General features: G+C 48.9%; 1 protein-coding gene and 1 non-coding gene across 2 annotated transcripts in view; both read right to left on the reverse strand.

The window, feature by feature from the left end:
* The window catches only part of POLR3E (RNA polymerase III subunit E), a 33044-nt gene extending 13945 nt beyond the window's left edge, over positions 1–19099 (reverse strand). Inside the window, 13 exon segments of the mRNA XM_021714286.1 lie at positions 1382–1502; positions 2464–2555; positions 2689–2733; positions 2982–3016; positions 3018–3068; positions 3980–4099; positions 5181–5230; positions 5556–5663; positions 8246–8328; positions 8723–8838; positions 9696–9773; positions 12390–12440; positions 18989–19099. Of these exon segments, the coding sequence (XP_021569961.1) occupies positions 1382–1502; positions 2464–2555; positions 2689–2733; positions 2982–3016; positions 3018–3068; positions 3980–4099; positions 5181–5230; positions 5556–5663; positions 8246–8328; positions 8723–8838; positions 9696–9752 (878 nt within the window). The 5' untranslated portion in view covers positions 9753–9773; positions 12390–12440; positions 18989–19099.
* Positions 19100–19297: 198 nt separating this feature from the next.
* TRNAL-AAG lies at positions 19298–19379 on the reverse strand. The gene has a single exon. It is a non-coding gene; the product is annotated as a tRNA-Leu (tRNA).
* Positions 19380–22046: the final 2667 nt, after the last annotated feature.

Below are 22046 nucleotides of genomic sequence, written 5' to 3' on the forward strand. Positions count from 1 at the left end.
CAGGCCGATGCTGGTGTGGCCATGAGCATCTACTGCATTCCAGCCTGGGCGACAGAGTAAGACTCCAGCTCAAAAAAAATGAAAATAAAATAACACAAATGAAATAGATATTTCCAGATAAACAAAAAACAAGGAAATTCATCACCAGGAGACCCGCATTAAAGAAAAGTCTATAGTACTCTTTAGGCAGAAGGTAATTATCCCAAGTAGAAAATCAGGGATGCAGAAAGGAATGAAGGGTACATCTAAAAGGTAAACACGTAAGTAGATCTGAAGAATACTGATTGACTGGATACAGCAATGTCTTACGGGGTTTAAAATAGAGGATCAGGCATGGTGGCTCATGCCTGTAATCCCAGCACTTTGGAAGGCTGAGGATTGCTTGAGCCCAGGAGTTTGAGACTAGCCTGGACAACATAGTGAGACCTCATCTCTACAAAAGGTAAAAAAATTCACTGCATGTTCTCGCTTTTAAGTGGGAGCTAAACTAAGGATCTACAAAGACATAGAGAATGATATAATGGACACTGGAACTCAGAAGGTAGGGGCAAGGGGTGGAGGGACGAAAAATTGCCTATGGGTACAATGTGCACACTTAAAGCCCAGACTTCTTTGCCACTATACATATCAACTATGTAACCAAAAGTTATTTGTACCCCATAAAGCTATTGAAAAAAATGTTTTAAATCAAAAACAAAAAAATTAGCTAGGGTAATGTTGTGTGCCTTTAGTCCCAGCTACTCAGGAAGCTAAGGCAGAATGATCGCCTAAACCCAGGAGTCTGAAGCTGTGATGAGCCCCGATTGTGCCACTGTACTCCAACCTGAGTGACAGAGTGAGACTCAACTAAAAAAAAATTAATGAATTAATTAAACTGTGACAAATCATGGATACAAACTGAAAACCAGAGGGTAACCAGTGAATGAGCCAAAGAAAGTAAATTCCAAGTTAGCCCTAAGTTAGCCAGAAAAAGTAGAAACATAAAAAAGAATCCATAGAAGGTAAGAATGAATATTAAAGATGACATAGGCAGGACAAACACTGCTATAAGGTAGTTATAGTAATGATGTATTATATATGTCCAAACAGCTAGAAGAGCAGATTTTGAACGTTCCCAACACAAAGAAATGATAAATGTTTGAGGTGATGGTTATGCTAATTACCCCATTTGATCATTCCACGCTGCATACGTGTATACATGAGATATCACACTGTCTCCATAAATATGCACAATTATTAAGCATCAATTTAAAAACTTTTTAAGTGCGATGTAGGCAGGCAAGTAAAAAGCACTACAGTAGGTTTAAACCCCAGATGTTAGTGATTACATTACACTTGAACAGGCCGAGTGTTCCCATTAAGGTTCTAGAGAAGCACTTACCTCTTCACCACCCAGTTTCCTTGGACTAGCATCGCCACCTTCTGGATGCCGCGCAGAACAGCCACTGAGTCAATGGACGGGCCAAGGAGGCTCATCAAATTGGCAAAAGGCATGACCTTCACTGAGGAGGACGCAGGACACGTTAGACAAGGGAAGGGGCCTGGGCCCTCAGTGTCCTCAGTCATCGTGCTCTGCTGAACCCCAACCATCACAGACTCCTCTCAAGTGGGCGCTGGGCAGGGCCAGGAGGAGGTCCAAAGTCCTCTGTAGGAAGACCAGCAGCCTGAGAGGCCCAGGCTCAGCAGGGAGCTCTCCACCTCTACCCAGAAACTGAAGACCTCACAGGGGCATCTCACAGGAGGAGACCAGGGCTTGGGCCTTTGCTCTGAGTTCAATGCTCAGGTCTGCTATTTCACAGGCCTCCAAAGTTTCTGGCCCTCAGAGTCCTTTGATAAAAGGAGATCAATCTCTACTGTGTGGAGCCTGGCAAGGGCACCAGGAAATGGCACATATGAAAGGTCTTTATTATTAAAATGACCCTAGTTCAGTGACGCATATGGCTCCCACCTACAATCCCAGCTAGTGGGGAGGCTGAGGTGGGAGAATCGCTTGAAGCCAAGAATTCAAGTCCAGCCTGGGCGACATAGTGAGATCCCCTGCCCCCAGCCCTGTCTCTTAAAAAAAAAAAAAGACCCTAGCTCACATTCACATGCAACACTCTGTACACCAAGCCCTTTAGAAGCCTCGTCTCTGGATCCTCACACCACCCCCCCCACTGAAAATATGATTAGTTTGTTTTTATAGATAAACCAAGGCTCAGGAAGGTTAGTGACCTGCCCAAGCTCACAGCAGGCGAGTGGGAGTGATGAGGACGGCATGGTAACCCCAAGCTGTCCGTGGGAGCCCCCACACTACTGTCCTACATTCTCTGTCCAGAGAAGCACAGAGCTACAAAGCTGGATAGGATCTGGGCAGCAGGGGTCTTGGCCTTGTCCCTTCGCCATCAGACTGTCGCACAGACCCCACTTCCCCAGAAGCCAACAGGGCTGGGGTCCCTGGGAGGGCAAGAGGTGGCCACCCACCATTCTTCATCAGGATCTTGATCTGATCCGCCAGGGGCAGGGTGCGCAGTTGAGCCATGGACAGGACGTTGCTGGGAGCCACAGGTTTGTCTCTATTGAAAGTGAAGGGGATGGGTTAGAGCAGTTCAGCCCAGGGAGGGAGAGGGCGTCCCGGGAGGGAGAGGGCACCCAGGGAGGGACAGGGTGCCCAGGGAGGGAGAGGGCATCCAGCCCGCCTCTACTCACTTCTCCTCCTCCTGGCTGGGTGGCATCAGCATCATGAGGTACTCACTGCAGGGAGAGGGTGGGGTCAGAGGCCGGAGGGCGGTATCCAGGCAGAAGCCCCCTTGCTAGCAGTCCAGACGAGGGTCTGGGGAGGGGGCGCAGACAGAGGCCCATCCCACCCTCCGCCAGCAGTCCTGAGCTCGCAGGATGAGATCTTGCAGAAAAGGGGGTCATCTCTTGCCAGGCCCACCCTCCTGGGCCCCTCTCGCCCTCCCCCATACTCAAGAAGAGGCCACAGTCCCAGCCAAGCTCACCTGGGAGACTTGACAAGCTCCGTGTTCTCCACCCCCACTGGAGCCTGGACACAGCAGGTACTGGCGCTCGTGCTCAGAGCGGCTGTCCTGTTGGGAACGGGAAAGTGTGGGAGGAGGCTCAGTCGATGCTGTGGCTCCCGGGCACGCCCAAAGCGACTCCGCCCCTCTCCAGCCACAGGACAGGCCCAACCTCCTGAGCACAGCACTCAAGGCCTCTGAGGTGGCCTCAACCACCTACCTTCCTGGCTTTGGGACCTGCCCGGCCCCAGCACCCTGTAACGCATGACACTAGCAGCAGTGATTAAAATAATGGTGGTTTTTCATCGAGCACCTAGGATGTGCCAGACTCTAACTCATCCTCAGAATAACTCTGTAAGGCAGGTACTATTATTACTCTTTCCATTTTATGGATAAGGAAACAGGTTCAGAGAGGTTAAGTAACTTGCCCAAGGTCACACAGCAGGAAATAACAGTGTCCAGAAGTCTGTCCCTGAGTCTAAGACTCTGTCAACATAAATCTCTTCCAGGAAGTTTCCAGAGAAATCAGGAGTTGCTCCTCCCTCCAAAAAACAATGGGAAGCCCTATCTATGCCATCTTTGGGATTTAATATTCAATTGTTTTTTGCACTCAATACACGGTTTCAAGATTAGGTTCCAAAGTCAGCGCACCAGATGTAAACCAAGTAGAGTAAAAGCCCCCCGGGCAGGCACACTGTGAACTTAGGGGCACATGACAGATGGCCAATTCAGCAGTGCACCACCAGATAAAGTGTCTGGCAGTGGACTCGCATCTCTCTCTTGCTCCCTTGGAGAACACGCTAAGTGGCCTGGCTGGAGTGAAGGACAGACTGCCCACAGGTGCTAATCCTTTCTGTGCTATTACTGAGCGGCAACAACAGAATTTGGAAGAAATTCAAGGTGATACAGAAGTCACACCATGACACACACTTCTGGGTACTGGGGCTTTTCCTCTAGGACCCTACAGGGCCCCAGCTCACCCTCAGGCCATAGTAATGCAGGTGGACCCAGGGTTCCTCGGCATGCTTCTTCTGCAGGAACTCGTAGGACTGTACTCGGCGCTGGCGGGCCTGCTCTGACTCCGGCCGGGAGAACCGCACCTGGGGATGGGATTGGGAGAGCCATGCATGCCCTCAGGCCTGGGACCCAGCCCCTACCAGGAAACCAGAGAACCCTTTATTCAGGTTTTCCTCTTCCTTTCCTGACCTGTGAGCTGCCCCGTAGAAGCCAGCACGGTTTCTTCTTGCTTTGGCCTGTCCTGCCTGGAGGCGTTGGCCGAATTATTATAGAATCCCAGGTGCCAAAGCCGGAAGGGTCTTTAAAGCACATGGGGCCAAGGATTCTTTTCTATGAGGGCCATGAGCCTCAAGAGGGGAAGGGAGTTTCTAAGGTCCCAACAAGCTACCGAGAGAGGAGGACGGGCTCGCCATGGCCTGAGAGCCCCCACATCAGTTATGCCAGAACTTGCTGGCCCTGGAGGATGTGCCAGTCACTACCCCTTTAGCCAAACTCTTGAACCATCTGCATCAGCATTTGTGCAGCAATTTTCTGTAAATACTACTCATTTTAACCTAAATATGCTTAAATAGGAAAAACCTTATAAACCATAAATGGAAGATGAATATTCTTCTAATAACATTTACTTTTTTTTTTTTTTTTAAACATAGAGACAGGGTCTCACTATTTTGCCTAGGTTGGTCTTGAATTCCTGGGCTCAAGCAATCCTCCCACCTCAGTCTCCTGAAGTGCTGGGATTACAGGCATGAGCCACATCACCCGGCCCCAATAATCTTTAAAATTCAGGAATAACTACCAAAATGAAGTGTTCATTCATGTACCATGGAAAGGAAAGAGTCAGTTAACTAACACAGGACTTTGACTCCATCAAGACACAGTTCCACAGCAGGAACTATGGGTCCACAAGGGCTCCTGAGTGATTCCAGTCGAGTCCTAGGAGCTCAGCTATTACTCTAGCCAGAGCTTTTATCTTGTGCACAGTTGGGGCAACTCAGGCTGCTCCCTCTAGGCAGCCAAGTAAGAAGGCTCAAAAGGGTGAAACTCTGTATCTGGTCCACTCCTCTCTGCATAGACACACTAACCCTTGTGACTCCGGACAGCTGAGCTACAGAGCCAGTCCTGCTGCTGCCCAGGCCGCTCCCTCCTCCTGGGGTCAGAGCTCACCGTGATCTGCTTAACATCTTCTTCCGCCTCATCCTGAGAAGAGTCCCCCGCTGCAAGAGAAAAAGCCATTGCTTACAGCCTCTGGGGAAGCCCCAACCCCCACTCTGCACCCCACCCACCAGGGAAGCCTCAGGCAGGGGTGCCTGGGATGTCTCCTTATAGACAGACAGCTGCGTAAGTTCATGGGTCTCAACCTAGGGACAGTTTTGCTTCCCCACCCCAGTCATCTGGTAATGTGTGGAGACAATTTTAGTTGTCACGAATATGGGGGTGGGTGCTACTGGCATCTTATAATCCTATCCCTTCAATACTTCCTCCCATGACCAAGCCATCCTGCCAAGACGCAGCCAGCAGGGCTAGGAATCCAGGGCTCACCCTCAGTGGCTGCCTCCCTCTCACGGTGCTTGGCATCTGCCTTATCCAGGTAGGAAAAGCTGGGCCGGAGCTGCAGGATGCCATGTAAAGGTGTCAGGTGGAGCTCACCTGGAGGGGAAGAAGGGATTGGACCTGACTCTAGAAACTGGGGCAATCCACCCAGCGTGGTTCAAGGGAGTCACCAAATTCCCTGAAGGCCTGGGCCCACTGCCAAGTCATCCCCTACTGCTGCTCCAGGCCCCCACCCTAGCGTCTCACGACCACCAGGCTGAGGGCCATTACCTGTTCCACCTGGCCCTGCTGGACACAGCAAGCACACAACCCAGCTCAGAGCCTGAACCTGGACTCCTCTGCTCAAAGCCACTTCCCCTAGGCTCCCCTCTCCCCCGCTGCCACACCAGGCAACTAGTCCTGCCCCCAGAAAACTTGCTCTTGCCCCTCCTGGCACGTGCCAGACCACACCCAGCCTCCCATCCCCAGGTTTCCTTGCCTCATCCTCCACATCTGTCAAAACCCCATCCACCCCACTAAGAAGTCTGCTTGTGCCAATGTGGCTGAAGGAAGCGGCCCTGATGGCACAGGTGAAGTATCTCTACGCAGCCTCTAACGAGGCTTATGACTTTTCCTATAGTCCTGGCTGCAAGGGATGTGGTTTTAAGAACTATATCCCTGAGACACTGATTCAAAATAGAAGACTAGAGTTATCTGATACTACTTTTGATTCCATTCTATTATGTCCTAAGTGCTTAAAATTAGTTTCATTTATTGCTTTAGAGACTCTAAATACTTACTTAAGCAACTTGTACCTTTCGCCAGCTTTTTTTTTTTTTTTTTTTGAGTCAGAGTCTCACTCTGTTTGCCCTAGCTAAAGTGCAGTGGCACGTTCACAGCTACCACAGCCTTAACCAGTCAGGCTCAGATGATCCTTCCACCTCAGTCTTACTAGTAGCTGGAACTACAGGCAAGCACTACCTTGCCTGGCTAACATTTTTAATTTATTGGAGAGATGAGGTCTTGCCAGGTTGCCCAGGCTGGTCTCCAACCCCTGGGCTCAGGCAATCCTCTCGCTTCTGCCTCTCAAAATGCTGGGATTAGAGGCGTGAGCCACCGAACTGGCTTTACTAGTTTTATTTAGGTATATCTCACGCACCATACAATTCACCCACTTAAAGCACACAATTCAGTATATTTTAATGTACTTACAGAGCTGTGCAACCAGCACTACAATCAACTTTAGAACATTTTCATCACCCCAAAATGAACCACTCTACTCTCCCCCAAGCTCCTGGTAATTACTAATCTACTTTTTGTCTCTATGGTCTTGCCTATTCTGGATATTTCATATCTGGTCAGCATCACTTAATGACAGGCTATATTCCAAGAAACGTGTCATTAGGCAATACTGACCTTGTGCAAACATCACAGAGTTTACTTACACAGATCTGGATGGTATAGCCTACTGCATGCCTGGGCTGAATGGTACAGCCTGTTGCTCCCAGGCTGCAAACCTGCATAGCATGTTGCTCTACTGATTACTGTAGGCAACTGTGACACAGTAGTATTTGTGTATCTCAACACAGAGAGATACAGTAAAAATACTGTATAAATGATAATAAACAGCTTGCAAGACTGGAGGTTTCTCTGGGCGATTCAGTGAGTGGCAAGTAAATGTGAAAATCTAAGACATTACACTACTATAGACATTATAAACACTGTACACTTAGGATACACTAAATTTATTAAAAATACTTTTATTTCTTCAATAACAAATTAATCTTAGTTTATTATAATTTTTTACTTTATAAGCTTTAATTTTTTAAACTTTTAGACTCTTGTAATAAAACTTAGCTTAAAACAAACACAAGGTATAACCGTACACAAATATCTTCTTTATTATCCTTACTCTATAAGCTTTTTTTAATTTTTAAAATTTCCTGGTTTTTTACTTTCTAAATTTTTGTGGAAAACTAAGACACAATGTACACATTAGCCTAGGTCCTACTCAAAGTCAAGATCACCAAGACATCATTAGGTGACAGGAATTTTTCAGCTTCATTGTCATCTTGTGGGACCACTATCATATGGGGTCTGTCATTGACTGAAATGGCATGCAGCAAGCACATGGCTATGAACAGACTCTTACAACATGTGGCTTATTTTAGTTAGCATGCTTTCAAGGCTCTCCCATGTAGTAGCATGCATCAGTGCTCCATTCGTTTATATGGTCAAGTAATATTCCACTGCATAGATGGATATTTTGTTTATCCACAAAGCACTTGATGAACATTTAGTTGTTTCTACTTTTTGACTATCATGAATAATGCGGCTATGAACATCTGTGTACAAGGTTTTGTGTGGACACACATTTTCATTTCTCTTGGGCAGCGGCTGCCAAGGAATGGAATTGCTGGGTCATAAGCCTTGTATTTAAAAACAAAGTTCTGTCCCAAAAGTTATGCTATGCTGTGTGTGTACCTGTGCCCCAGAAGGAAAATGACCTTGAAGCCCCACCCTCATCATGTCAGTCAGTCTCTAGCCAGAAGAAGTTCCCCAAGGTGGCCATTTCCAGTCCCCTGACTATCTGTAATTTATTTCCATGCCTGCCTGGTCTCATAGGTGTCCAGCTTCCAGGGAGGTGGGAGCTGGACACCACTCTCTGCCCCCACCCTCCTGTCCCCCGCCCCGGGTACCTTGCCTGTAGAGTGCAGCTGCATACCGGGATGTGTTACTGGTGGTCTGGGAAGAGCAAAAGGTCTGCTTGTCCATCAGCTTCCTGGGAGTGCAGGGAGAACCGATGTCAGGGGGCAGGCAGCTCCAGAGCCAGAGCCTGGTAGTCACAGCCCACTGCACCCCAGACAACTTCTGAAATGCAACAGCCAGGACCAAGGCCACAGAGCAGCCTGTACTGCCTCAGGAGAGGAGCCACAGGAGAAGAAAACCCACAGCCTTGTTTGTGGGCCAAGACAAGGGGTAGGTGGGAGCTCCAGGCACCAGCCTTCCACACAGCCCAGGACCCCGGTGGGGTGAGTGAACTCAAAAGGGGTCTGTGCCAGGCCCAGCCCTCCAAAGCACACAGCAACGGGGCAGGAAGGATCAACGTCTTTAAGGCCATTGGAGGCTCCTACAAACATGGGGAAACGTAGAGGGCTGGGGGCCAGGGAACTCACGAGGAGTATGTGCTGGTCTCATCGGCACAGGCCCCATCCACATTCAGCGCAATCTGCTCCCCTTTGCTGCGGCAATAGTTGGGATTCAGGGTGTCGATGGCCATCTCAAGTTCTACCTGAAGGCACCAAGCACCGCCACCAGCTATGAACACCCCAAGGCACAGCTCCCCAAGGACACCCCAACCCCACCATGGCCAACTCAAGGTCTGTGAGTTGCTGATTCTCCTAATTCTCCAACTGTCCCCCTCTGGGCTTCTAGTCCCCAAAGGCCTATCTCCTCACCTGCATCAGCTCCACCCTCGCCCCTGCAATGCCCTAGTCCCTGTCCTGAAGTGGGACTGACACATGTCCCTCCCCAAGGGCCTTGAAGCACCAGTCTACACTGAATAACACAAACCCAAATTCCAACAAAAATGTCAGCGTGCTTTATGGTGGGGAAGGAGAGGAGGAGGAAGGTCACGTAATCTTGTTTATCCCCTACTCCGCTATCAAAGATCCAAATTGGACACCAACATTTAGAAATCAAGAGATTTCTCACAAAAATCTTACTTACTTCTTCTCTTAAGAAGCCAAGGGAACTGGCAGCACTAGAACAGTACTTCCATGGGGGCTGAGCTGCAGTCAGCTCTGCGGACAGGCAATCATCCCGTCCCTTCTAGGCACTAGATTCCCTTCAGGTCAGCCCTGTTCCATGGTCACCCCAGCCTTCTTCTGGGAGCCAGAACCTGCGTCTGAGCCCAGTTTCTAGTTCATTGTGAGCCTCGCTCCTCCCTGGCCTCCCAAGAGCTCCCCACCCCCTCCTTCTGGAAACTCTCTCCTCCCTCAGCTTTCAAGGCCTGTGAGTTGCACATTCTCCTAGTTCTCCAACTGCCCCTTCTCTGGACTTCCAGTCACCGCAGGCCTGTCTCCTTGCCCGTGTCAGCTCCCACCCTCATCCCCACTATGCCCCACTGCCATCAAAGCACAGCCCTACCTTCTGCTGCTTGGGCTTGATCTTGGCTGAGAGGTGCGGAATGTCATCATAGGTCATCGAGGCTGGACGCACGGGGTACTGGGGAGGGGAAGGGAGTTGTCAGTCCACCATGTCCGGAGCTGAGCTCTAGGCGCCCTGGCCAAGAATCAACAGCCACTTCCAACCACACAGCAAGCAGAGACCAGCCCTACCACCAGGCTCCCCCACTGGTCTCTGCCTGTAATCCCAGTCTCATCAGCTCCTCCTAGCCACCTTCCAAAGGGCAATTTAAGGATGTCTTTGAATATTGAAGGACATGCCTTAAGCACAGGCACTCTGGGGCTCTAATAACCCATAGAGCAGAATAAGGGTTTAAGATCTAACTATCAGTTTACAGGTCATCCAGGGAGAAAGGACAAGTGAAATGAGACAAGGAAGCAAAGAGGCAAAACAAGATCAGGAAGGGCTGACCACTGGGGAAGTTGAACAGCAGGCACTGGGATTCCTGATTCCATTGTCTCTCCTTTCATAGATGTGTCAACTTTCTCACAACAAAACACTGAAGAGGGAGAAGAGAGAGCTGGGCAGCCACTGACTTGCTATGCCTTCAATGACCCACTGTGCCCCCTCTCTAGCTCACTCACTCTTCTTTGGAAAAGTATCGTTATGTAGATGGCTTGCACTGGAGCGCACTGAACACACAGGGAGCCCTTCCCTGCCCATTCTCTCAGATGCATTTTCACTTTCTTTCTTCCCCACAGTGTGCTGTGGGTGGATGAGCCATGGTTTGCCTCCTCCTCAAAAGTTCTGGTCATCACTGCCTGATGGCAGGACAGCTTCTGGAATGAGCCTGGTGGGGGTATGGCAGTGTGTAAAACAGCCCCGACTTTTGAGAGCCATTTCAGATCAGCTGCATTCTAGCCCAAGGAAATGGTCACTTCCCTAGCGCTCAAAGAGCAATGCCATGACTCCACCCTGCTTCCTGGGCTGGAGCTGGGGGTAGTTCTGAGGTCACCTGACCTTGGGCTGGGAAGCATGGTAAAGGGCACAGGTTCTGGAATCACAGGCTTGGCTTCTGGGCCTCACTCTGCCACTTGCTAACTGTGCACTTGGGCAGCTCCTCGCCTGAGCACAAGCGTCCTCACCTCCCAGGGCTGCCGTGAGCACTGAGGGGGCAAATGAAACTGATGTCAGCCCAGGGCCTGATCCACTGTGTGTACAGAGGTCACTGCCACCACCACCATCACTTTGCAGTTAGTCAAAACAGCAGGTTCAGAAGGCCCACAGGACAGGCCCCATTTCGATGGCCCATAAAGACAGGCCCTGGGGGAACAAAGGCCAGGCCTCTGCAGTAAGGCTTGCAACATTTGTGCAAGCTAGACTCTCCCTGTGCTGCATTTTCTCATGCGCAACATCGGGACACAAATATGTCACCTAATTGTGAGAATGTAAAACAGTGCACAACAGTCCAGCAAGTCCTCAAAAAGTTAAACAGTTACCATATAGCCCACAATGCCACTCCTAGGCATATATCCAGAAATGAGAACTTAGGTCCACATAAAAACTTGCATGCAAATGTCCACGATGGTATTATCCATAATAGTCAAAAAATAACAATAACCCAAATACCCATCAACAGATGAAAGGATAAACAAACTGGTATGTTCATACAACAAAGTATCATTCATCCATAATAAAATGAAATACAGATGCATGCTATGACATGGGTAAACCCCCAAAATATGATGCTAAGTTAGAGATGCCAGTCACAAAAGGCCATATACTATATAATTGCATCTATGTGAAAAGTCCAGATTAGGCAAATTCATAGACAGAAAGTAAGGTGAACAGTTGCCTAGGGCTGGAAGTGGGAATGGGGGGCACCTGGGGATTGGCTATTAGTAGATATAGGGTTTCTCTTAGCAGGGACAAAAATGTCCTAAAATAGACTGTGGCACTAGTTGCACAACCCCACGAAAAGACTAAAATCAACTGTATTATACTCTTAAATGGAAATAATAAGGTATATGAATCCTACTTCAATAAAACTGTTATGAAAACATAATAATAGTAACCACCACAGGGTTATTGTGGGATTAAACAGGTTAAGTCATATAAAATGCTTTAAACAGACAGTGCTCTACACATGCTAGCAACTGTGACATGCTACCGGTCAGCAGCAAGGACAGGGGACAGGCATTACAGCTGGCAGGACTGAGGGCTTACTGCCTCTGCTGGGCAGCCACTCCAGAAAGCCCCTGAGCATCCGTAACAACAGAAGTGGCCAGCATGGCGCTGACTCTACACCAGGCAGTGTTCTAAGCACTTTACTGTGGACCGACCTATCCAATCATCCCAAGGACCCTATGAGGCAGGCACTATTATCAACACCACTTTCAAATGAGGAAACTGAGGCACAGAACAATTAGGAAACCTGACTAAAGGTTTGCAGCTAAGTTGTGATGCAGTTGGATCTCAGTCCCAGTCTGACCCCGTAGCCCAAGCTTTAAATACCGCAGTTCTGCCTCCCACATGCTGCCCGCATCTTTGAAATGAGAGATTAACATGAACCCATCCACAAAAGCAGAGATCTTATGACACTCCATACCAAGAATCATAAGTAAGGGGCTTTCCATCATTTCTTGCCCGACTTCCTGTGACCCTACCACCCATCAACACTTGCATTACTCCCTTTACCTTCAAGTCCATAATTACCTGAAAAAGATAGAGCTTTTCTGCCAGACTCTTGGCCAAGTACACGTCGATCTGGGAACAAGGGAAGAAGTCTTAGCCAGGAGACTGGACACAGTGCCAACCTGCCCCGGGTCGCGCAGGCCCCTCCACTCAGTTAGGGGTAGTGTCACAAAGCAGCAGTTGGGAGAGAGGAAATAGCTCAGCCCATGCTAAAAACAAAGGAAACCAAGTCTCCAAACTGGATATATCCAGGAATCTCGTCCAACAGTTCCCATGGGAGTCAGAACAAGAGTTTACCTGGCCCCTACCCAGGTTCACTATCGCCCAGTAAGAAGGCATCTTCCCCTGGGCACCGCCTTTATCGGGATGCATCCTAGAGCCAGGTTAAATGCTCTTCTGACAGGATGAGAAGGCAAGGGCTTACTTATGTATGTGCCGTACTCCCTACCCATCCTGGATTGGTCTGTCACCCTCCTAGGGAGGCCTGCAAGGCCCTTCGTGAAGGACTGGCCCCACTTTCTTTCTTCCCAACACTAACCACTCCCACTCCATCGTGCAGCAATTTATCTTCCTGCTTCCTAGCTCTTCTCATGAATCCTGTTCTCTCTCACCCCTGAGCCTTTGCACATGCTCTTCCTTCACCTGGAGTGCCCTTCAGAGGTGCCTCCTCTAAGCCTCAAATGGTTCCCCGTCCTTAAGAATTCGGTTGAAGCACTACCTAGTACAGCTGCAGAGGGCGCCTCCTGTCCTTAGAGCCCCTTGGGTTCCCCTACCCCATCAGCAACCATTCTCCTTATTGTAGCTCCTGTTACTGCAGTGTAAACCCAACTTAAATGTATTTAAATAATTCAATTCCAAAAACATAGTCAACAACGTGTCCAAATAAGGAAGGTACACCTCTGCTAATCTCCAGGGACCATCTTCTTGCCCTTCCCTTCTCATGAAAGGTCCGGCTCTGTGTATCAGGAGGCCACAGTTACTTGTTGCCTTTGTACTTCCAAGGGTCTACATCCTTGGTTGACTGGATTTGGAAGGGCAAGTTGGACTATCATCAACTTTCTCTGAAAAGAGAAACTAGCCTCTCCATCGTCTGCATCCTGAGACTCCTTCCTTGTCAGTCTCGCCCACGGCCCACAAGCCGCCCAGAGAAAGGGATGATGCCCTGCTCACTGCTGTGTCACAGCCCCAGGCACACAGTGGGTCCAGTGAACAGCTGCTGAACAAGTGAACCCAAGCAAGCCCAGGAAGAAAGGGGAGCTGAGCCCATTCATTCAACAAATAGTCATGGGCCATCTATTAAGCTCCAGGTACTGTACTTGGCTTTATGGGCACAATGAACAGAAAAAACAAACGTACTGCTATGGAGGGGTTGACAAGCCATACAGCCAAGGTAAGAATCAGGAAGTTATGGGAAGGTGTGCAGGTGGGGAGCTGTGGCAGGGAAAGCCGTGAGGGAGGACAGTCAGGGAAGGCCTCTGATAAGGTAACGACAGGTCAGAGACATGAAGGAAGGAAGGGGTCAGCTGTGCAGATGTCTAGAGGATGGCACAAGGGTCCAAGTCCCACTACCTGCAGCCCTGCAGGTGGGGGGTGGAGAGCAGCAGTTACCTCCTGTACGACTGGGTCATCCTCTTCATTGGCCATACTAGGGGAGAGCCAGCCGCACAGCCCTCGAGCTCGACCTGCAAAGGAGATTGAGAACTGGGCCATCAGTCAGTCACTCAACCATTATGTCCAGGGCATCTATTCTGCAACAGGCCTGGCTCTGGGAGTGGGGAGATCGTGGCAAACAAATTGGCCTTCTTTCTATGTCTACTGTGACATCACCAGTAGACAGCCAAGTATGTACCCATCGGCCAAAAAAATAAAAAACAGAATAAACCATCAAGCAATAGGTGTAAGCAGGTAGGCCCAAGTCAATATGTGTCGGCTGTACCAATGGGGAAGAATAAATGACTGGTCTTAAGGATTTCTTCACTACTCACAAGAATTCCCCACCAGGCAGGAGGCTGAGTCTGGCTGGTCCATAGTCATGATTAAAACCTGGAGAACTAAGGATCATGGGGAAACTTTAAAGAAGAGCCAGACATCAACAGGAAGAAAGACAGTCCTAAGTGGTTTCTGGTATTTGATTTTCAGGATGACTTTAACTCTAATCCCAAGTGAGATGACTCTTCCGTGGCTTTGGTCTAAAAATGATCTCTTCACATACTTTTCTCTCATGTATTCAACACAACGACCCTGGGAGGTGTCTTGGTTGTCCCCGTTTTAAAATGAAGCAGCTGAACTCAAGAGACACTTTACATGCCTTTACCCAAAGTCACACAACAAGCAGTACAACAGACAGGACTTCAAATCCAGGCTGTCAAGACTTCAGTTGACGGATACAGGTGGGGAAGCCAGAGAGATAGGGCCTTTCTGCTGGGGAGGGGGCATGCGGGCTGGGCCTTGAAAGGAGGATTTGGACAAGCCATGACAGCAGTGGAAGGAAGAATTTCAGGTGACAGGAAGCACCTTAGCAAGTGCCCAGATGAGGGAGTTGCAGGTCTCTATGGCCAAGTGTAAGCAACTCATCTGGGCTGATCCCTTGTATTCCTCAAAAGAAGCGGGGTGATCAAAGAAAGACACCCAGGCACCCACAGACCTCAGCAGCGCCAAACCTCTGCTCTTGGATTTGTCTCATCTAGTTAACATTCGAATTACATAACATTTACGAGACATGAATATCACCACAGGATTCAATGTCACCTAAGCCCCCTCTCCAGTCACCACCCAAAACCAACTCATGTGTTACATATACACATTCTGAACTTGAGCTTGCTCAGGTCAAAGCACTGGCATCATCTCTGACGCTTCTCTTCCTCTCACCCCAGACCAGCAAACCCTGTCAGTTTGGTTCAACCCTGAAAGCACAGGGGGAATCTGGTCACCCCCACTGCTGGTTTCCCAGCCCAGCCAGCTTTGTGTCTTGCCTGAATCACAGTAGCTGCCTCCTGAATGGTCTCCCTGTTTCCGCCCTGCCCTCTGTACTCTCTGTCCAACCCCCACAGCCAGTGGTCCTTTTGGAAGCCAAGTCAGATCATGTCAATCTGCACAAAAACCAAGGCTTCCCCTCTCACTCAAAATAATACCAAAGTCTTCACTGTCCCATGTAAGCCCCAAGCCCCCCCGCTCCTCCCTTACCTCTCAGATCTCATCTCCCACCAGCTCCCTACCCTCTCCTTGCAGCCCAGCTTTGGGCCTTGGTAGCTGCTTTACTCCAATAACCACATGGCTCCCTCCTTAAGCTCTTTGAGGTTTTCCTCAAATGTCACCTTACTGCTGAGACCTTCCCGCCCAACTAAAAACTGTGAACTGCCCCCGTTCCTACCTGCTCTGGTTTTCTCCACAGCATGAGCCACCATGTGACAGTTATAGCTCTGTAAATGTCCCCACCTCCACTGCCACAAGCTGTAAGCTACATGAAGACCAATATTTTGGTCTATTTTGTCCCTTGCGGTAGTCCCTGTGCCTAGCACACAGCAGCCACTCAATACGTACTTGCTGTCTGAATAAATGAACCACAGGAATGCTATTTAATAGGGAATTGCATAAGGATTGTGAGCAGAAAATCTGGAGAGGGTAGACAGAGAAACTGCAGGGAAACAGCCTTTCATAACAATTCAGGAGATGGAGGCCTGAATGAAAATCAGAAGCCACAAATCGATAGCTTGAGGTGTCTGCTAGTGCAGACAGGGCAGTCGGGGGGAGAGCCTAAGACCCCACCCCATGTGCACTGGCTGCCAAGTGCCACAGACATGCCAAGAACCTGCCTTCTCTGCAGCTGGCTCTGTGGACAACTGAGAGGTTGGACTTCCAGGTGAGCAAGGGAACAGATCAAAAGCACTAAGAGGGTGTGGCCCGAAGGTTCCCAAGACTCAATCCTTTCCTGGCTATTGTGTCCAGCTAGCCTCTACCGTATGAGATCAGGGAGTATGAGGTGCCTTGCCACCTAGAGAGCTGAATCTCTTCCCTCTGGACAGTATACCTGATTGGGTTAATGCAAAGGGTGTCACCTCCCTTTATCCTCCCAGCCAGCGTGATCCAATTTAGTGGCTTTCAAAGTTTTCAAAATAAGCAAGAAACGAATTTCCTGACAGGCACAGTAGCTCACGCCTGCAATCCCAGCACTTTGGGAGGCTGAGGTGGAAGGATAGCTTGAGCCCAGGAGTTAGACCAGCAACATAGTGAAACCTCATCTCCACAATAACTCAAAAAATTAGCCAGGCATGGTGATGCACTCCTGTAGTTCCAGCTACTTAGAAGGGTGAGGTGGAAGGATCGCTTGAGCCCAGCTGGTTGAGGCTGCAGTAAGCCGTGATTATGTCACTGTACTCAATCAGAGTGAAACTCTGATTCAAAAAAAAGCTGGTTACAATCCCCTAAGTTGATTTTACATCCCGCTAACCTGCAATGTGAAAAGCACTGATCCTACAGGCCTCCCTATTCCTACCTCTAATTTTCCCAACAACAGCCAGAGTCCTTGTGAAAAAGTAAATCACAGTTTTTCTCTGCTTAAAACCCTTTGTCAGTGGCACATAAAATAAAACCCAACCCCCTTTCTAAGGTCGTGTGATCTTACCCTTGCCTACCTCTCACCATCCACAGGTCATGCTCCAGTTTACCCCAGGACCTCTGCACATCATCTATTTCCCCAGGGCCTCTCAAGGCTGGCTCTTGGTCATTAAATATCACCACCACCACCCCCTCCAGGAGGAGATAGGTTCCCTGATCAATCTGTCTTGAAGAGCCTTCACAACCCCTTCCGAGGCACTACCACATCTTCCTGTTTTCTTTCTTTGGTGGTTCTTACCATAACCTGGAACTACCTCGTCTATTTGTTTAGGTTTTATGTCTTCTGCTCAAGAATGTAAGCTCTGTGAAGACCTCTCAGTGCTTCAGTTTCCTCAGTCATAAAATGGAGATCATAAGGTGCTATGAGGATCATTACTGTTTAAAAAAAAAAATCCACTCATGGTCAAGCGCGGTGACTCACACCTATAATCTCAGCACTTTGGGAGGCCAAGGTGAGAGAATTACCTGAGCCCACGCGTTTCGAGACCAGCCTGAGCAACTTGACGAGACCTCATCTCTACAATAAATCAAAAAATTAGCCGGGCATGGTGGCCAGGGCCTGTAGTTCCAACTACTTGAAAGGCTGAGGCGGAAGGATCTTTTGAGCCCAGCAGGTTGAGGATGCGGTGGCCGTAAGCAAGTCGTGGCACTCCAGCCTGGGTGACAGAGTGAAACTCCGACTCAAAAAATTAAAAAATCCACTGTTGTTCTCACAATACTTACAACAGTGCCTGGCATCTGGCATGAAGTAGACACTCAATATGGTACAAAGAATAATTTACATTTAATCTTCTCATTAGCCCTATAATCAAGGTTTATCATCCCCAATTTAGCAATGAGGAAAGTAAGGTTCAAAGAGTAAGTCACCCAAGGTAGAATCAGGACAGAAGACTAGTCTAGTTGATGTCAAAGATCCTTATTCTCATTCTTAACCACTACACTGCACACATCTCTGGTAAAAGGCAGGATGGTTAAGTGGGTAAAAGCCTGGCCTCTAGAGCAAAACGGTGCAGGTTCAAATCTCACCACTGCTGCCCGCCATCCGTCGTCCGCGGGAGCTGTCTAACCTTGAACACTCCTTCCTATTTTCATCCCTACAGTGGTTAAAATAAGCGCTGATCTCTTGGGGACTGCGGTGAGGAATAAGTAAGGTAATAAATGTAACCTATGGGAAGGTTTGTTATTACTTGGCAACATGTTTTCTCCCAACGTAAGAGGGTACGAGACGTAGCCACAAATCATGCGCTGCCAGCAGGGGCGTCACCCGCCTTACCCTACTGAGCCCTCACCCCAACCCCATGAAGTAGGAATCCCTATTCTCCCCATTTCACCTATGGGGAAACTGGCGACTGCTAGGATTTCTTCTTTCCGCCCCTTCTGTTAAGCTAACTTAACAGAACGACCTTGCTTGTTTACTGACACCTCCGACCGAACGGTCAGGGCCGTACCCGCAGCACAGAGTTGGCTCTCAATAAACACTCAATGGTGGCTCGAATAAATGAACGAGGAATCCCCGGCCGCCCCAGGCAGGGGCTAATCCGGTTCCGCTGCCAAGAGGGGGCCCGGGCAGGCGCAGGCACCCTCCCCTGCCCCCAGGGGCTGGCCGCCGACCCCGAGCCGCTCTGTCCAATGGGTTTCGCCTCGCTCGCGGGCGGTCAGGCCCCTTCTCACGCCCGCCACGCCGTCGCCTCCACGAGCCGCCACGCCGGACACCGCCTGCCCTCGGAGAGGTGCGCCTCCCAGAGGAGGACCCTGAGTCACCGCCGGCAGCGTCGGCCGCGGCCTCCCCGACCCCCTGGCGAGGCCGGGCGGCCTCATTCCGGGAGAGGCCTGGGTCTGCCGAGGCGGGCAGCCTGTCCTCCCAGCCCGCGTCCCGGGAGGCCCCCAGCCCCTCGGCGCCGCGCAGCGCGGGCCTCCCCGGCCTCCCCAGGAGCCCAGGCCAGACCCAACTCGTGAGCGCCGTCCGGCTCCAGCCCGAGCTCGGGCACTGCCAACTCGGGACTCACCTCTCCGCGGGGGCCGCGCGCGGGCGGCGGCAACGGCCCAGGCACCCGCGGGCTGCAGAGGCGGCGGCGGCCCGGCTCTCCTCCTAGGCGGCGGCCATGTTGCTGGTGGAGAAACTCCGGCGGACACGTGGGGGGAGCGGAGCCGACCCTAGCGCTTCCTCTTACCCATAATGCCCCGCCCCGACGCGCGCGGACCCGCCCCCTCCGCAGCGCCATTCATGCAGGCCGTGAGCCCCGCCCAGCGGCAGGGGGCGCTGAAGCGCAGACAAAACGAAGCCGGGCGGCAACAGCGACAAAAATAGCCAGCTTTGGCAGCGGTGGGATTCGAACCCACGCCCCCGAAGAGACTGGAGCCTTAATCCAGCGCCTTAGACCGCTCGGCCACGCTACCCAGGCGGGGAACGCATCTGCTGGAAAACTTCTTAGTGCTTTTGCATGCAGTTGGCGTCCTCGCCACTGCAAGGCGTTCTCACTGAAATTTGTTTAATACGTGTTTTATCTGGTCCCGGTATAATTATCTAAAATATGCCATGTGTTCCAAATAAAATACTTGCTCCAAAATTTACACTAGGTTTGTTCCAAATAAGCTATGGAGCAAAAAGCAGTTTAAGAAACTGCGTTCTGAGTTGGACGGCTAACCTACGTGCAAAACCTGCACAACCCGGATTAGGCGTGGACGGGAGAAGATCCCGGCAGTGACTCGCACCAGGGCCTCCTACCATCAAGCCAGGGAAGCTATCTGGGCAATTCTCTCTGAAAAAATGATGTTTTTAAGTTGTTAGTTACACGACACATGAATTATTGCAGAATATTAAAATCGTGAAGATCAAGATCAAGTACAAATGTCCTTTGGCTTTGGATTCCTATTCTAGACCCTCCGCAGAGTTATGCCGTTATTATCATCAGTTCAGCATATGCTGTGGTTGGACTGTATCCTCCAAATTCCACGTGTCGGAAATGGAATGCCCTATGTGGCAGTATTGAAAGTTGGGGCCTTTAAGAGGCAATTGAAACGTGAGGGCTCATGATTAAGCTATTTATGGATTGATGGGTTCATGGGTTATCAAGAGAGTGGAACTAGTGGTTTAATAAGACGAAGAGAGACCTGAACTAGCATTAGCAGGCTCAGCGCCCTCACCATGTGATGCCCTGCGCCGCCTGGGGACTCCTGCAGAGGGACCCCCACCAGCAAGAAGACTCTCACCAGATGCGCCCTCTGGACTTCCGACTTTCACAATTGTAAGAAATAAATTCCTTTTCTTTATAAATTACCCAGTTATAGGTATTCTATTATAAGCAGTAGGAAATGGACTAAAATAATCTATATCTTCCAGATCTTTTCCTGTGAATTTACATGGATATATTCATATGGATACAAACACACACACACACACACACACACACACACACACACACACACACACATATCCATAGAAAATGGTTTTTGTGTGCGTGGGGGGGTTTCACATAAATGTTATCATCCTATTGTATAGATCTGCAACTGGCTGTCTTTTTTGCCAGACTATATATTTTAATATCCATCCATGTCTATATATAGGTATTTTAAAATACAAAATACAGAAAATATACAAAGGAAAAATAATTCCACCACCATAGTTCCACCACTTGGAATTAAATTAATAACTGTTAATACTGTGGCATTTTTGCTTCCAATTCCAAGTATATACATGTACTTTGCACTAAAACTTGTACAGGTGGCCAGGCATGGTATTTCACACGTGTATTCCCAACACTCTGGGAAGCTAAGACAGGAGGATCACTTGATACCAGGGGTTTAAGACCAGCCAGGGCAACATAGCGAGACCCTGGTTCTTCAAATAAAATAAAAAGAAAAGAAAAAAAGTTACGCAGATAATGCTACCTGTCCTTTTAAAAATTCATTAAAAATATTAGACTAGGCTGGGTGCTGTGGCTCACATGTGTAATCCCAGCAGTTTGGGAGGCCAAGGTGGAAGGATTGCTTGAGTCCATAAGTTCAAAACCAGTCTGGGCAACAAAATGAGACACTATTTTCTACAAAAATAGAAAAATATCTGCCAGGTTTGGAGGTGCAAGCCTGTACTCCCAGCTACTTGGGAGGCTGAGGCAGGAGCATTGCTTGAGCCCAGGAGATCCAGGCTGTGATGAGTCATCATCATACACCACTGAGTGACAGAGTGAAACCCTGTCTCAAAAAAAAAAAAAGTCTATTATAAATAGAAATTATTGGCCGAGCTCGGTGGCTCAGCCTGTAATCCCAGCGCTTTGGGAGGCCGAGGTGAGCGGATTGACTGAGGCGGGTTTGAGACCCGCCTAGGCAATTTGGCAAGCTCTCATCACTACAATAAATCAAAAAACTAGCCAGGCGTGGTAGCGCGCACCTGTAGTTCCAGCTACTTGGAAGGCTGAGGCGGAAGGATCGCCGGAGCCCAGCAGGAGTGAGACTCCAACTCAAAAAATAAATAAATAGAAATTATTAAATCACTACAAATAAAAACAAAGCCCCCTTCCCAAACATCCTTCCCTATAACTACTATCATGGATTTGAGGTGTATCTTTCCAAAAATTTCTTATGCTTTTACGTGTGTGTGTGAATAATATATAGAATGGTTTTCTGGCTGTTTTTCATTTATGTTACTGTTGCTATATTTTACCAATATTATTCTAAAACTTGCTTTTCTCACTCCAACATTGTTTTTGAAGTCTATTTTAATGCCTATAGAACTAATCCATTCTGTGCTATGAACAATGTTTAAGCTGTTTCTGAAGTTTTGCCATTACACACAATCTGGCAGGAAGTACCCTTGTATATGGTTCCTTGTATATGTATGTGGATATTTCTCTAGGGTATGCACCAGAAATGGAATTGCTTGGCTATATTCATATTTCCATTTTATTAAATATTGTCAAATTATATAAACTTTGGTGACTTCTTTTTCCATTTCTTCACAGGTTTTCTACTTCTTCTTGAGTTCATTTTGGTAGGTTTTCGTTTTCTGGGAAATAAAGCACTTCACTTAGCTTTTCACATTTATTGGTGTAAGAAATTTCAAATTTC

Source organism: Carlito syrichta, unplaced genomic scaffold (assembly GCF_000164805.1).
Source record: "Carlito syrichta isolate Samal-C Ts95f unplaced genomic scaffold, Tarsius_syrichta-2.0.1 Scaffold305573, whole genome shotgun sequence".
NCBI classification, from domain to species: Eukaryota; Metazoa; Chordata; class Mammalia; order Primates; family Tarsiidae; genus Carlito; species Carlito syrichta.